The sequence below is a fragment of the Schistocerca serialis genome, chromosome 4 (genome assembly GCF_023864345.2).
Source record: "Schistocerca serialis cubense isolate TAMUIC-IGC-003099 chromosome 4, iqSchSeri2.2, whole genome shotgun sequence".
In the NCBI taxonomy this organism is placed as follows: domain Eukaryota; kingdom Metazoa; phylum Arthropoda; class Insecta; order Orthoptera; family Acrididae; genus Schistocerca; species Schistocerca serialis.
The window spans coordinates 440,274,471-440,291,285 of NC_064641.1; the positions used below are offsets into that span (position 1 = coordinate 440,274,471).

General features: G+C 42.5%; 1 protein-coding gene across 5 annotated transcripts in view; it reads right to left on the minus strand.

The window, feature by feature from the left end:
- LOC126475060 (tripartite motif-containing protein 2-like) overlaps nucleotides 1-16,815 on the minus strand; it is a 454,750-nt gene that overhangs the window by 49,833 nt on the left and 388,102 nt on the right. For all 5 annotated transcript variants that reach the window (XM_050102612.1, XM_050102615.1, XM_050102611.1 and 2 more), the window contains exons 3-4: nucleotides 867-1,126; nucleotides 493-660 (exon numbers count right to left, since the gene is read on the minus strand). In XM_050102612.1, coding sequence (XP_049958569.1) covers nucleotides 493-660; nucleotides 867-1,126 — 428 coding nt within the window. The remainder of the gene's footprint in view (nucleotides 1-492; nucleotides 661-866; nucleotides 1,127-16,815) is intronic.

The window sequence follows — 16,815 nt, forward strand, 5'->3', positions numbered from 1 at the left end:
TGGTTAGTGCGAATAACTACACAAAGTTGTCTAAAGTATAAAAAATTGTATTTAAATAAAAATAATATTCCTACTACATTTTTGGAACGTTAGCATCTGAGAATATAAGCAATTGCAGGAAACACTTGTATATTGAAGTTTTATATGAAGCAATACATGACATTTCCAAGAACAACAATGCCTGTGTACTGAAAATCAGCTCATGTAAATATGTGGCAGAAGTATGGTGTGGTGATTCTCCTGTCACTTAGTGAAACTTTAGCCAAAAATAATGTTTCGTTGCTGTAGAGAACGATCACCTCTGAGCAGTAAGCTGTGAAGTGTGTTGTTTGTCCTTTCTAAGGCTGTACATATGTGGTTAGTTACAATGATGCCTGTCCATCAAAGAATTAAGGAGCCAGTATGTGTGTGTGTGTGTGTGTGTGTGTGTGTGTGTGTGTGTGTGTGTGTGTGTGAGTAGTACATAAATAGTATAGAAGTTAGAGAACAAACCTTTGATATGCAGTCATTGGCCTTGTACAGCAGAATTTCAGACATTCGCTTGATGGCTATTGAGAATGGTATGATTGTGTGTTCACAGTTCATTACTGCTGTACTGTGGTTGCCTCCAGTGCACTGAGTGCAAAAGACAGTATCACACGTCTCGCAGAACAACAGTTCCTACAAAGCATTTAACCACGTCTTAATTCCAGGTCACATTTCAACATACAGTGTTACAATATTCATAAGACTACTTCTATACATTACATGTTACATATTTCCTTCACTGTGTCATATCTTAATGCTACATAATCAACAAAACAAATCCACTGAACTCTTGGGATAAATGAAATAGGTTGATACACACAAATGAACCAAACACTTACCTGGTTAATGTGCACCGAGCATTTTGGAATGACTTCCCTTCGTTGTCTGCTCATGAGGTCGAGCAACTGGTTAACGAGGAAAGAAGGTGGCAAAGCGCTCACACCTCCCCGTGGGATGGCAATCAATTCACGACAGATGGGGCAACGAAAGGCACCTGTATCACGCGTCTGTGATGCAGCAATGCGTGAGAGGCAGTGCAGGCATACGGTGTGGGAACATGGCAGCAACTTCGGTGTGTGCTCACCGCCGTCGTACATGCCTGCACAGAGAAACACGTGCACTACATGATTTTTGGAGCGATAATAATATGCTAATGAGGACTAAAGAAAGCAATAATGGGTAATGGTGATGATGGTTATGGCGAAGAACCAAGTATAACTATAGCGTAAAGTAGGGAAACAATACGAAACGTAAGTCTGCATTGTCCGTATTAAGGAAGACTAGGTAGGGTCTAGCGTTCCGTCAGTCATGATAAAGCACAAGCTTGGATTAGAATTGGACTGGATAGGAAATTGGGTCATTTCCTTTTCAAAGGAACCAAGCTTGTATTTGCTAGATTTCGTGAAATCACTGAACCCTTAATGTAAATTTCTGCTGCTCTCAAATCCCGTGTCTTAATCACAGTGCCACCAAATTTAGTATGGTGATAGAGCTCGTAGTGATGACTGACAATTGAGCTCATATAAGCATTGTTTCTGAAGTTTGAATTGCGAACAAGTCAAGTACGTACTAACAGTGAATAATAGCTATTAAACTACCACTAAAAGAAATAATAACAGTTATCATTGATGATAATGCCTGCTTAATCTACCTGGGCTAAAGGCTACAAGTGGACATATTACACTGTCGGTGGAAAATGAATTATTCTTTGCTTAAAGCAAGGCAAACAGATAACTAAACTGGGTATCATATTTACTTTTAATTTCGAAGGATTCTCAATTTACTTCCTTACGTCTGCATGCAATTTTTCAATTACATTGCCATAAGGATGTAAGGTCACATCTAAATTACAGAGAAGCTTTCAAGTCTACAAGAAAATTAATTAGTTTTTATTGCGATTTTATAAAACCAGCCATGAAAAAGGAATGAGGTAGTCAAGACGCTGAGAATGAAAATTAGTAGAAGTAATATCGGTGAGTGGTGGTTATCCCTACTAAATAATGGAGATTGCAGTATAATAGTCGGCAAAAGTGGTCAGAGATACTACCCCACTGGCTGGTGATTTACACAGTGTGCACGGATCCCGAGTTTACAAGTGTTTCACGAGCCATCCGTTACGAATGGATCTTGAGATAACTCGTGTTTTCTACAAGCTGTCTGTAGATGCCATCTGCTGTGATATATTGATATACTTTAACGACTTCATCTATTTAGGTGTTTACACCAGTAGTCAATGTCGCAAACTTGCCTTCATGTACCTTTTCTGTATTTAGCATTCAGATTGTATTTTGATATTACAAAATTTGTCCTGAACTTCCCCCTACTTTTAGAGTTAGCCCTATTCATAAAACGAAAGGAAATAAACAAATTTAAAATACTTTCGGAAATTTTTGACAATGATTATTCGAAGCGGCGGCTTGTGCAAAATTTTACGAATGTGCCTATTGCCTTACAAAGTAGTAATGGTAATTAAATCGTATTCTATGCGTAAATCTTTAGAGAGCGTCTTACTTTTTCGTTTGGCCCACTCAGGCGAAATATTCTAGGGACTTGAAAGGGGTATCTCCCTACATCTGTTCATATCGTCCGAGCCAAATCGGACAGCCTCGTCCCACGCTCTCTGAAAACACTCACATACTTTATATATATATATATATATATATATATATATATATATATATATATATATATATATATATATATATATATTACAAGAAATTAATAAAAAATAAAGAAAAAATAGTGGAAGCAGCAGGATTCGTCCCCCACTAATCTGCGATTTCGCACTCTCAACTTCTCAGCTACCATGCCATTCCGAGATTCAGCGCTCAAAACCTCGTATTTTATGCGTAAATCTTTAGAGAGCGTCTTACGTTTTCGTTTGGCCCACTCAGGTGAAATATTATAGGGACTTTTGTTTTGATAATTCGATATTTACAAAGGTTTCAAACCAACAAGACAGCATTTACGAACAATTGCTTAACAATGTGAAGTATAAAATAAAATAGAAAAAAATGTTGGTAGCAGCAAGGATCCAACCTGGGCCAACGAATTGCCAGTTACTGCAGCTAAACTATACACCCACAGAACAGTCACTACAATTGCTGCTTGAAAGCCTCTCATGCTCTATGCTCGCACATTACGTTACACGCAGCTTGTGCGGTGAGTAACGTAGCACCCATAGTGTCGGGAGGAACGATGTCACGCCAGAGAAAGCGTAGGCATCGAGAGCAAGCGCAGTCGAAAACAGACAGCTGTCCCTTCTCTGAGTTGATCGAAGCCACGCTGACGATCATTTTAGCTCTGCACTTGGTTTCAAGATATCGCAGACAGAGCACTACGAAACATGTTTTAGTCCGTTTTATTTGCATAACAGCACACATGAGAAGTGAAATGGCGTAATTTTAATGCGATTTCGGCTCGCATTCGAAAAGAAATGGTGTAATTTTTTGCGATTTCCAGCTCGCGTTCGAAGAGATATGGGATAATTACAAAGCGATATTTACAGCGTGCTGCAGCACATTAGCACATGATAACAGGCCACCACTGATTATTCAGACGTTCCTAGTGACAATGAAGATCCAGGTGACAGTGTGCACGAATGTTTCTATGGTTCTGAAGACGATTTCAGTGAGGGTGACATCATTAGATCTGTAAAGAAGCGTAAGTGGCAATTTTTTCACGTAATTCTGACAATAAGACAATAACAAAGAGCGTAGCCTTCCTTTTTAGACGTCTTCTGATGGTGATTGTGATAGTGATAGTGTCAGTGTGATTTTTTTCTGTACTCAGGTGACACGAAGACTTACGTGTTGAAAAGATAAGATATGGAATATCATCTATTAACCACGAGGATAGTCTTGCGAAACTCCAATTTTTTGAGTCCCCATTAAAGAGAGAGAGAGAGAGAGAGAGAGAGAGAGAGAGAGAGAGAGAGAGAGAGAGAGAGAAATGTGATTCAAAACATGGGAAGTTTTAAATTCACTGTATTAAAATCATGTTACTTCTCTCACATTCATTCAGACACTCAAACACACCGATTCCTAAAAAATTACTGTCGTCTAAAATAAACTATCTATCTATCGCTTGAGCCTTTGTCCTACAGTTTGCGCAGGGTCAGCCGGGTGCCCTTCCTGCCGCCCTCTGGGACGGAACCAGTGAACCCCAGCTATCTTCACATAGCGTAAACCATGAAATAGTGCGAACGTGTTTCAAACGTCTGCGAGTCGTGTAACTGAGGCGGGACGTGGGGACCAGCCCGGTATTCACTTGGTGTGATCCGGAAAACTGCCTAAAAACCACATCCAGGCTGGCTGGTACACCGGCCTTCGTCGTTAATCCGCCGGGCGGATTCGATCCGGGGCCGGCGCGCCTACCCGAGTCCAGGAAGCAGCGCATTAGCGCTCTCGGCTAACCTGGCGGGTGTTTAAAATAAACTAATATATTATAAAAGGGGTACTGTAACAAACGGAAATATTAAATTGGGGTATAAAAGCGGACTGAAACTTTCCTGGCAGAATTTATCTGAGAACCAACTGGGACTAAAATCTGGCACTCTTTCCTTTCCTGGGAAAGTGCTCTACTGTCTAAGCTATCCAAGAACAATTCACAACTGCCTTCACAGCTTTACTTTCGCCAGCACCTAATCTCAGACCTTCCAAACTTGAGAAGCTCTCCTCCACTCCTGGAAATGGCTGGTCACTAGATATACAGGAGATCTTCTGTGAAGTTTGGAACGTAGGAGATGAGGTACTGGTGGCAGTAAAACTGTAAAGACATGTTGTAAGTCACGCTTGGGTATCTCAGTCGGTAGAGCGCTTGCCTGTGAAAAGCGAAAGTCCCAGGTTTGAGTCCTGTCCAGCACACAGTTTCAAGGTGTCGGGAACGTATAAAATCAGTGCACTCTCTGCTGCAGAGTGCACATTCGTTTTGTTTACAATGGAGTGATTTCATTTACCAAATAAAGGTATCATCAGTGACCTTTAAAAGTATTTCAGTCTTCCACCTAATTACAAAGCTGCAAGGTCATATGACAAAAAGAACGAGAAAAACTTAACACATTCATTTTATCATCAGATAAAATAGAGGTTACACACACAACGAAATTTGTTGCTTCACTCATTGCATATAGTGAATAGCGCAGCTGGAGGGGAGACTCCTTGAGTCATACATCAGAGCCCTAGCCAAAGAAATGCTAAAATTGTTTCTTACATCAGTGGCCAGAATAAGGTATGTCATCTGCAGATCACTGGATTCACTAAGAGTGTCTCATACCTACATAGCACAACTTTTACAGACACACGACCCTCTACCTTGACAGTAAAGTAACAGCATGAAAATGAATAATTTATGATGGCGAAACGTCATTTGCAGGTATTCGCAACTGCTTCAGTTGCAGATTTGTTTCTGTGGGGAGGACAGCACAACCGACATTGCAGAACAAAAAATCGCAGTCCCAGTGTATAATATCTGTGAAAGGAGTCAAAGAAAGTTTGGTTTAGAGCCTTGTGTTGAATAGATGTGCCGTATGTTACCCCTCACAGTAAGGTAGTGTTAACTTGTAACTGTGTTGGCCAACTTATTAGTATATCTCCCCATATCCTTCGTGGAGATCAATCACACTGAAGACCCCGACATGCTTTGAACACGCTGTCTTCTGATGTGTAGTAGATTTATATGTAGATGCAAAACTCTGAACTGTCTTTGACTTTCAGTCCCACAGGTATCACACACCAGGGCTGTGACTCTTTGGTCTGCGATATCGATGATGCTAAAGGAGGAGGTGATGGACACACATTGGCTCTGGTGTGGTGCTGGCACAGGTGCACGTGACCAGCCATTCCAAGGCTGGCTGCTGGGCAGTGAGCAGCTGCGTCGTTTCTTCTCGTCTGTGACATGGTGGGGATGGCATTTATTTGATATGTGTCCAAGTACGTCGATGGTGACAGTGGCTGGCCAAATTATGACTGAGGCTGAGCAAGTGCTGTCAATGGGCGGTGCTGTGGTGTTTATGTTGCTGTAGGTGGAGGCAGCGGAGTCGGTGGTCGCAGAGTTGACGGTTGGTAGGGCTTGAGTTGGTGCAGTGACGGGGCAAATGTCGTCCGAAGACAGGAGCGATGATAGGGCCATGCTATCAACGTGCGAGGGTAGCTGACAGGCCTGTATGAGTAGGTGGATGGGTGATGGAGGTTCCTGAAGATCACGTCATGGATTGTTAAAGAGGTCATCATCGATAATTTTAACGCTAACGCCCTCAGGTTGGAAGTTGCAAACGTCAATAGTGACGACTGTTGCTGCATGGGGTGGTCTCGAGGGTTGCGCGTGGCATGCCATCGTGGTCTAGGGGTAGCGTGTTTGATTAATAACACGTCCCCGTTCCCGGGTTCGAATCTTACTACCGCTTAAATTTTGATTAATAATCAGAATTGGCGGCCGAAGGCTCCTTGCATAAGAAGTCATCCTCATTCAGCGAACGGCGTTGTCAAAGAGGGCGGAGTAGCGGGCAGAGGTTCAGGGCACTCTCTTGTCCTTGGGGTGGCAAACTGCCTCTAAAGGCGGAAGAATCAGCAATGACAAACGGCATGAGGCTGCGGAAGGCAATGGAAACCACTACACCAAAAACACGTAATGTGTATCCGCAGGACATGTGGCCTGTAATTAAAAACTGTCATGATGTTCTCTCCATTGGCAAAATATTCTGGAATAGCCCCCCACTCGGATCTCCGGGAGGGAGGTGGCCATGAGGAAAAGATTGAACAACCGATAACGTTCTACGAGTCTGGGCGTGGAATGTCAGAGTCTTGAACGTGGTAGGGAAGCTAGCAGATCTGAAAAGGGAAATGCAAAGGCTCAATCTAGATATAGAAGGGTCAGTGAAATGAAATTAAAAGACAAGGACTTCTGGTCAGATGAGCGTAGGGCAAAATCAACAGCAGCAGAAAATGGTATAATGGGAGTAGGATTCGTTACGAATAGGAAGGTAGAGGAGAAAGTGTGTTACTGTGAACAGTTCTGTGATAGGGTTGTTCTTATCAGAATCGACAGCGAACCAACACCGACAAAGATAGTTCAGGTATACATACCAACATCGCAAGCTGAAGATAGAGAGATATACTTTCTCTATGAGGATATTGAAAGGGTAATAGAGTACATATAGGGAGATGAAAATCTAAAAGCCTTGGGGGACTGGGCGGCAGTTGTAGGAGTAGAAGAAAAGGTTACAGGAGAATATGGGCTTGGGACAAGGAATGAGAGAGGAGAAAGACTAACCGAGTTCTGTAATACATTACAGCTAGTAATAGCGAATACTCTGTTCTAGAAAAACAAGAAGAGGTGGTATACATGGAAAAGACCGAGTGATACGGAAAGATTTCATTTACATTACATCATAGTGAAACAGAGATTCCGAGATCAAATACTGGATTGTAAGGCGTACCCAGAAGCAGATATGGACTCAGACCATAACGTAATACTGATGAAGAGTAGGCTGAGGTTTAAGATATTAATCAGGAAGAACCAATACGCAAAGAAATGGGATACTAAGGAATGACGAGGTATGATTGAACTTCTCTGAGGCTATAGATGCAGCAGTAAGGAATAGCTCAGTAGGCAGCACAGCTGAAGAGGAATGGACATTTATAAAAATAGCAATCACAGAAGTTGGAAAGAAAACACAGGCACAAAAAAGGTAACTGCGAAGAAACCGTAGGTAGCAGAAGAAATACTTCAATTGATCGATGAAAAAAGTAAGTACAAAAATGTTCAGGAATACAGAAATACAAGTCGCTGAGGGTGTGTTAGATGACGATCAGTTTGTCTTTAGGAAAGGTAAAGGCACCAGAGACGCAATTCTGAAATTGCGGTCGATAATGTACGTAAGACTAAAGAAAAATCAAGACACGTTAATAGGATTTGTCGACCTGAGAAAAGCGTTTGACAATGCAAAATGGTGCAAGATGTTCGAAACTCTGAGAAAAATAGGGGTAAATTAGAGGGAGAGACGGGCAACATAATAAGTCCAAGAGCCAAGAGGGAATAATAAGAGTGGGCGACCAAGAATGAAGTGCTCAGATTAAAAAGGTTGTAAGACACGGATGGAGTCTTCCGCTCCTGGTGTTCAATCTGTACATCGAAGAAACAATGATGGAAATAAAAGAAAGGTTGGGGAGAGGGATTAAAACAGAAAGCGAAATGGTATTAATGATACGATTCGCTGTATCCTGAGTGAAAGTGAAGAAGAATTACATGATCTGCTGAATGGAATGAACAGTCTAATGAGTGCAGAGTACGGATTGAGAGTAAATCGAAGAAAGACGAAAGTAATGAGAGGTAGCAGAAATGACAACAGCGAGAAACTTAACGTCAGGATTGATGGTCACGATGTAGGTGCAGTTAAGGAATTCTACTACCTATGCAGCAAAATAACCAATGACGGACGGAGCAAGGAGGACGTAAGATGCAGACTAACACTGGCAAAAAGGACATTCCTGTCCGGGAGAAGTCTACTAGTATCAAACATAGGCCTTAATTTGAGGAAGAAATTCCTGAGAATGTACGTTTGGAGCACAGCATTGTATGTAGTGAAACGTGGTCTGTGGGAAAAACGGAACAGAAGAGACTCGAAGCATTTGAGATGTGGTGCTGAAGACGAATGTAGAAAATTAGGTGGACTGATAAGGTAAGGAATGAGGAGGTTCTGCACAGAATCGGAGAGGAAAGGAATATATGGAAGACACTGACAAGGAGAAGGGACAGGATGACAGGACATCTATTACGACATCAGGGAATGACTACCATGGTACTAGAGGGAACTGCAGGGGGCAAAAACTGTAGAAGACAGACATTGGAAAAAATCTAGCAAATAACTGATTACGTTGGTTGCAAGTGCTACTCTGAGATGAAGAGGTTGGCACAGGAGAGGAATAATCTGTTGCGGGCCGCATCAAAGCAGTCAGATGACTGCTGACTAAAAAAAAAAAAGAGGTGATGGGGCCATCGTCCGATTTCGTTTGGTGTCACAGAGGTAACAGAAAGTATCAAAGAGTGCCGACTCAAATTCGCGTCATCGGTCAGTGACGATTATCTTGGGACTGCTGAATCAGGACATCCGCATGTCGAAGGCCCAAGAACTAGATTCTGCTGTGATATCTTTGATGGGTACTGCTTCAAGCCAGCGAGACACACAGTCGATGATTGACAATATTTATTTGAAGATTTCCAATTTGGAAAAGGAGCTGACTAGATCCAAATGTGTGTATCGGAATTGTACATGTGCCATCTCGAAGCGACCGAGGGCTGGTTGTGCACGAAGCACAATCCAATACAGTCAGCTTTACTGCACAACTGGCACGTATCCCACAACACCACCATCACGGTTGTGGCGCCGACTGCGAAGTATACAAGACACAAACCTCGAACCCGGCAACTTTGGACTCTTTGGATAGTCAGACTTCCTCAGCAATTGCAACTTGCCCTGATTCCACACGAAGCAGAGCTGCTAAACTGAAAACTTGCTGCAGTGGATAGATTATTTATGATCCTACATCAGCATCATATAAACTTCAGAGACACCATACTATCCGAGCTTGTCAGAGCACTTCAACACATTACACTCACCGAGTCACTCTGAACAGAACTGAGAACAGGCGACAATAATGTCACTGCCATGATTCCAGGTGTGCCCGCCCGATCTCACACTGTACCACCCCTGCAGCTCAACATTTTGATGCCCTACCCTGTTGCCACTACTATACAACTGTGCTAGTACCATGCACAATTCAGCAACACCGCATGCAACTGCCAGCTTCTCTGCTCTTTCCCAGATGCCAAGTATGGATCAAAATAGGCCCATTGGCCCGCACGCTGACAAGTTGCCTTCGCACATGCCAAGTTGGACACACATCCTCAATGATGGATAAGCTATCACACAGCCACCTGTATGCCCTTGATCACAATTCAAGTACATACTTTCTCATGGACACTGGCTCCAGTGTAAGTACAGTCCATAAGACAGGTTCACAAAGTTAAATGACACATCGTTGATTCAACTTTGAGCCTGTGAGGTAACGGGCGAGCCGTGGCGTCCTGAAAATATTCTAAGCTCGGAGATGGCGTGGCCGAGCTGTGGCCTCTTGGTGGGTCGCGGCCTGGCAGCAACCACGTGGTGCCGACCGTTTAAAGGCCGGTTCCCACTAGGGCTGCCGCGCGTCAAAACGGCGCGTCAGCGGCGTGGTTGCCATGGAAATGGCGTCAGCGGCAAGGCGCGGCGGGCTCTGCGTCGCGGTTTGACCATGTCGAACCGCTTCCGCTGCCGCGTGCCGCGCTCCAGGTGCGCGCCGCCAATCACAGAACGCGCTGAGCGTGACGTCAGGTACGGACTCCCGGGCCACACGAACTTTCGCCGAACCGCTGGCGCGGACGCGGCGGCAGCTATGAAATACTTATCATCCGATTCCAAGGAAACTATTCGGTAGAAAAATTTGATTCTTGGGCATGTTACAGCCTGATATCTTCTCTCGATAAAGGACCGAATTTCTTTTCGTTATTCGTCGTGGTTACTTGCTGTATCGCATTTACGTAAACCTTTACACGAAATTTTAATGAGTGTGCAGAGGTAAAAACGCATTGCGTGGACTTTGCGTACAGTTCATTTTAGGTAATACATTATTGCGTATGAAATTTAGTCAACATATCGAAATTGTTTTTAAAGCTGAGAGCAGATCGATAGCTATCACCGTTCTCGAGATATTGACTGATATGTCGGCGGACGGGCTATGCCGTGACCCCGCGCGGGTTGCTCGGCGACGCGACCGGTACTTCGTCCTGCTCGTCGTAAACCATGTGGTTGTATCAACCGCAAATTTCGTAAACGGTTCAAGAAATCGAAACGTGTTTTTTTGCAAACGATAACTTGTGAAAAGTCATGTATTTCGTCGCATGATAAATATCCTAAATCTGTTTATCTACCAAGATATGAAAGTAACTACAGTTTTTCAGAAGGGATAGATAAATTTTTTTAAATGGCATTAATAGCATGTCGAATGAGAAGTTAAACCGAAACTAATTTGCTGGTATGTCATAAGATGTAATTTACTAAATATGTAGAGCTATTGATTATTTCCTTTCTTTTTTCTTTATCCAGTGTACTTTACAGATTCAAGACGCGTTTCGCCTTTTACTTTAAGGCATCTTCGGTGGAATCTAGAATGACTCAGTTTTGTTTTGATCTGTGATACTTGGAGATTATAAAACAGTTCACATCTTTTTTTACGTGAATGACTGATTACTTACAGTGAATTGAGTTTTTGTCGGACATATACGTTTCCCCTCACCTGCTCACATGCTGGAGGTTGAACTAAAACTTAGATTATGGAACATAAGCACATTTTCATGTTCGCTCTTTTTTCTTCTGTCACTAGCAGTAGATGTTTTACCGAAAACTCTGATTTAAAGTCGTAACTACAGTGTGTTCACCTCATGTCCCTTCCTGTCTGGTTTGTTTATGTACATGTTGCCAACCTGCAGAATTATATGCTGAAAACTAATGTTTGTTTATTTTTGTTCTCCTTATATCTGTATGTGTGTGTGGCTAGCCAGTGATAGTTATAGAAAGTTGAAAGTGAATCCAGTAGTTGTCAGACAGTGGTTGAAAGATTTGGTGTTCAGCTGATTTCAGTTTTGGTTTAAATGTTTTAAGGAGTGCATGGAAGAGTAAATTCACTGCTTACATTAATGGATAAAATAGTAGAATAGTATTTCAACAGATGATTATTATCAGAATACTATCACCCAACCCCTTTGTCCTCACTCTTTGACGCCCCACAATACGCCCTGTCAACTAACCCCTATTGTCGTCAAAGTTGTACTGTAATTTCCTCTTCCTCCTCTATTTAATTCCGTACCTCTTCTTTAGTCACACGATCCTCGTATCTAATGTTCAGCATTCTTATGAATCACCACGTTTTCAAAGCGTCCATTGTCTTCTTGACAGAAGTGTTCATCGTCCACGTTTCACTTACATACAAGGCTGCACTCCACACAAATACCTTTGTAAATTAGTATCCAACCATTAGCATTTATATTCGGTGTGAACAAATTCTCTTTTTCAGAACGCTTTTCTTGCTATTGACAGTCTTCAGTCAGGTTTGCGTCTGCACCAGGAAATGCCTTACAATTTAAAATCTGGTTTCGAAAACTGTTCCAAATATATATTATTCTTTCGTGATTCTTAAGCAAGGTGCTGGCGATGATTACATTATGCTCTGTAGGAAATTCTATCAGGTGGCTTCCACTTTCATCCCCTCCACCTAGCCTTTGTGTTCTTACTGTTTTCGTGTACCTGCTACCGTACCACATTTAAAATTTTGTCTCGCTTAACTATCTGAATAATCTCTCTTGTTGTACATTGTTTCACTGTGTTAGGAGATAGTGAACAATCGTGAACGGTAGTCATGAAATCTGTTTATGGTGAAATGAGAAAACATGAATAATGAAGTATGTGAAAGAGCACATTGTACAGAAAATGAAAAATTGGTATGTCTTCACCCAACTTCGTCTTTCCTTCATGTAGGTGTAAGATATAGTTAATCAAACGCACCGCGCGTTTCAGTGGGTCCTGCCCCGTACCTCAGTGGCTGTCCGTCATTGGCTACCGCTAGCGTCTGCCGCTTCCAGGTGGGAACGCCAATTCCGCGAGCCGCCGCGTCAACGCGGAAAACGCTTACCGCTGCCGTTGCCGCACGCCGCGCTGCCGCGCTCTAGTGGGAACCGGCCTTAAGGCAAGCGTTTTCCGCGTTGACGCGGCGGCTCGCGGAATTGGCGTTCCCACCTGGAAGCGGCAGACGCTAGCGATAGCCAATGACGGACAGCCACTGAGGTACGGGCTGGGACCCACCGAAACGACCGGTGTGTTTGAATAACGATATCTTACACCTACATGAAGGAAAGACGAAGTTGGGTGAAGACATACCAATTTTTCATTTTCTGTACAATGTACTCTTTCACATATTTCATTATTCATGTTTTCTCATTTCAACATAAACATATTTCGTGACTACCGTTCATGATTGTTCACTATCCCCTAACATATTGAAACAATGTACGATAAAAGAGATTATTCAGATAGTTAAGCAAGACAAAAATTTAAAATGTGATACGGTAGCAGGTACACGAAAACAGTAAGAACACAAAGGCTAGGTGGAAGGGATGAAAGTGGAAGCCACCTGATAGAATTTTCCACAGAGCATAATGTAATCATCGCCAGCACCTTGCTTAAGAATCACGAAAGAATAATATAAATTTGGAACAGAGTTTTCGAAACCAGATTTTAAATTGTAAGGTATTTCCTGGTGCAGACGCAAACCTGACTGAAGACTGTCAATAGCAAAAAAAGCGTTCTGAAAAAGAAAATTTGGTCACATCGAATATAAATTCTAATGGTTGGATACTATTTTACAAAGGTATTTGTGTGGAGTGCAGCCTTGTATGTAAGTGAAATGTGGACGATAAACAGTTCTGTCAAGAAGACAATGGACGCTTTCAAAACATGGTGATCAATAAGAATGCTGATGATTAGATACGAGGATCGTGTTACTAAAGAAGAAGTACGGAATTAAATAGAGGAGGAAGAGGAAATTACGGCACAACTTTGACAACAATAGGGGTTAGTTGACAGGACGTATTATGGGGCGTCAAAGAGTGAGGACAAAGGGATTGGGTGATAGTATTCTGATAATAATCATCTGTTGAAATGCTATTGTACTATTTTATCTATTACTGTAAGCAGTGAATTTACTCTTCCATGCACTCCTCCACAAAACATTTAAACCAAAACTGAAATCAGCTGAACACCAAATCTTTCAACCACTGTCTGACAACTACTGGATTTACTTTCAACTTTCTATAATTATTATTGGCTAGCCACACATACATACAGATATAAAGAGAACAAAAATAAACAAACATTAGTTTTCAGCATATAATTCCGCAGATTGGCAACATGTACATAAACAAACCAGACAGGAAGGGACATGAGGTGAAGACACAGTAGTTACGACTTCAAATCAGAGCGAACATGAAAATGTGCTTATGTTCCATAATCTAAGTTTTAGTTCAACCTCCAGCATGTGACCAGGTGAGGCGAAACGTATATGTCCGCCAAAAACTCGATTCACTGTAAGTAATCAGTCATTCACGTAAAAAAAGATGTGAACTGTTTTATAATCTGCAAGTATCACATATCAAAAGAAAACTGAATCATTCTAGATTCCACCGAAGATGCCTTAAAGTAAAAGGCGAAACGCGTGTTGAATCAGCAAAGTTCACTGGATAAAGAAAAAAAAGTTAGTTACTTACCAAAGGAAATAATCAATAGCTGTAGATATTTAGTAAATTACATTTTATGACATACCAGCAAATTAGTTTCGGTTTAACTTCTCATTCCACATGCTATTAAATGCTGTTTAAAACAATTCATCTATCCCTTCTGAAAAACTGTAGTTACTTTCATATCTCGGTAGATAAACAGATTTAGGATATTTATCATGCGACGAAATACATGACTTTTCACTAGTTATCGTTTGCAAAAAAAAACACGTTTCGATATCTTGAACCATTTACGAAATTTGCGGTTGATACAACCACACGGTTTACGATGAGCAGGACGAAGTACCGGTCGCGCCGCGAGCAACCCGCGCGCGGTCACGGCACAGCCCGTCCGCCGACATATCATTCAATATCTCGAGAACGGTGATAGCTATCGATCTGATCTCACCTTTAAAAACAATTTCGATATGTTGACTAAATTTCATACGCAATAATGTATTACCTAAAATGAACTGTACGCAAAGTCCACGCAATGCGTTTTTACCTCTGCACACTCATTCAAATTTCGTGTAAAGGTTTGCGTAAATGCGATACAGCAAGTAACCAGGACGAATAACGAAAAGAAATTCGGTCCTTTATCGAGAGAAGATATCAGGCTGTAACATGACCAAGAATCAAATTTTTCTACCGAATAGTTTCCTTGGAATCGGATGATAAGTATTTCATAGCTGCCGCCGCGTCCGCGCCAGCGCTTCGGCGGAAGTTCGTGTGGCCCGGGGTGCCGTACCTGACGTCACGCTCAGCGCGTTCTGTGATTGGCGGCGCGCACCTGGAGCGGGGCACGCGGCAGCGGAAGCGGTTCGACATGGTCAAACCGCGACGCAGAGCCCGCCGCGCCTTGCCGCTGACGCCGTTTCCATGGCAACCACGCCGCTGACGCGCGGTTTTGACGCGCGGCAGCCCTAGTGGGAACCGGCCTTTAGCATCCTGCCGCGCAACGGCCGGTCTAGCCACGTGGCTGGGAATTCTACGGTGACGCTGTGTTGATGAAGGAGACACACTGGGAGTACCAAAGATGGCGGACTTTGTGAAACACTTATTGAGCAAGCAGTAAAGGAAACAAAAGAAAAATTTGAAGTAGGAATTAAAATTCACGGAGAAAAAGTAAAATATTTGAGGTTTGCCGATGACATTGTAATTCTGTCAGAGGCAGCAAAGGACCTGGAAATACGTTGAATGGAATGTACAGTGTCTTGAAAGGAAGATATTAAGATGAACATCAACAAAAGCAAAAAGAATATAATGGAATGCAGTCTAATTAAATCAGGCGATGAAATTAAATTAGGAAATGCGACACTTAAAGTAGTAGATGAGTTCTGCTATTTAGGGAGCAAAATGATTGATTATGGTCGAAGTAGAGAAGATATAAAATATAGAATGGCAATAGCAAGAAAAGCGTTTATGAAGAGCAGAAATTTGTTAACATCGAGTATAGATTTAAGTATCAGGAAGCCTTTCTAAAAGTATTTGTATGCACTGCAGCCATGTATGGATGTGATACATGGACGATAAGTAGTTTAGACAAGAAGAGAATAGAAGCTTTCGAAATGTGGTGCTACAGAACAATGCTGAAGATTATATGGGTAGATCACGTAACTAATGAGGAGGTACTGAATAGAACTGGGGAGGAGAGAAATTTGTGTCACAACTTGACAAGAAGAAGGGATCGATTGGTAGGCAGCATGGAGGGTAAAAATCGCAGAAGGAGACCAAGAGATGAATATGCTAAGCAGATTCAGAAGGATGTAGGGTGCAGTAGTACCTTGGAGATAAAGAAGCTTGCACAGGATTGAGTAGCATGGACAGCAACATCAAACAAGTCTCTGGACTGAAGACCACAACAACAACAATAACAATAACAACAGGCAGTAACAGCGCACCGATGTGGCGTACGTATATGAGTTGCGGGGATTTGCAAGCTTGTTAACAGTCCTCTCCCCCCCCCCCCCTTCCTCCCCCCCCCCCCCCCCCCCCGCTCCGCCATCACAAACCGTGAACACTGCCTAACCTATGATACGTCATTGCAGTCTACGGTGCCAGCGAACTAGAACTGGTAGTGATTTGTGTTTGTTTGTTTTCTTTTGTTTTGTTTTAGGGGTGAAGACAGCTAAAAACAGGGACGTGAGGAAAGGGCTTCAAAAGGCACCATACAGAAACGGAGGTCCAAGACTAAGAATTAAGTGGTCTTCTCCATATTGCTTTGCGGATAAAAAGTAAAACGCGGTCGACAGCCCGCTCGTCACTCGCTAAAACGGCCGATAAGTCAGACGGCAGACCCAAAAGGGAACGTAAACGGTTAAAAAATGGGCATTCCGTCAGGAAGTGACGGACATTTAAAACTTGGGTGCAATATGTTCAAAGTGGTGGGGGAGCGCTAATTATCAAATGACGATGGCCAAAAAGGCA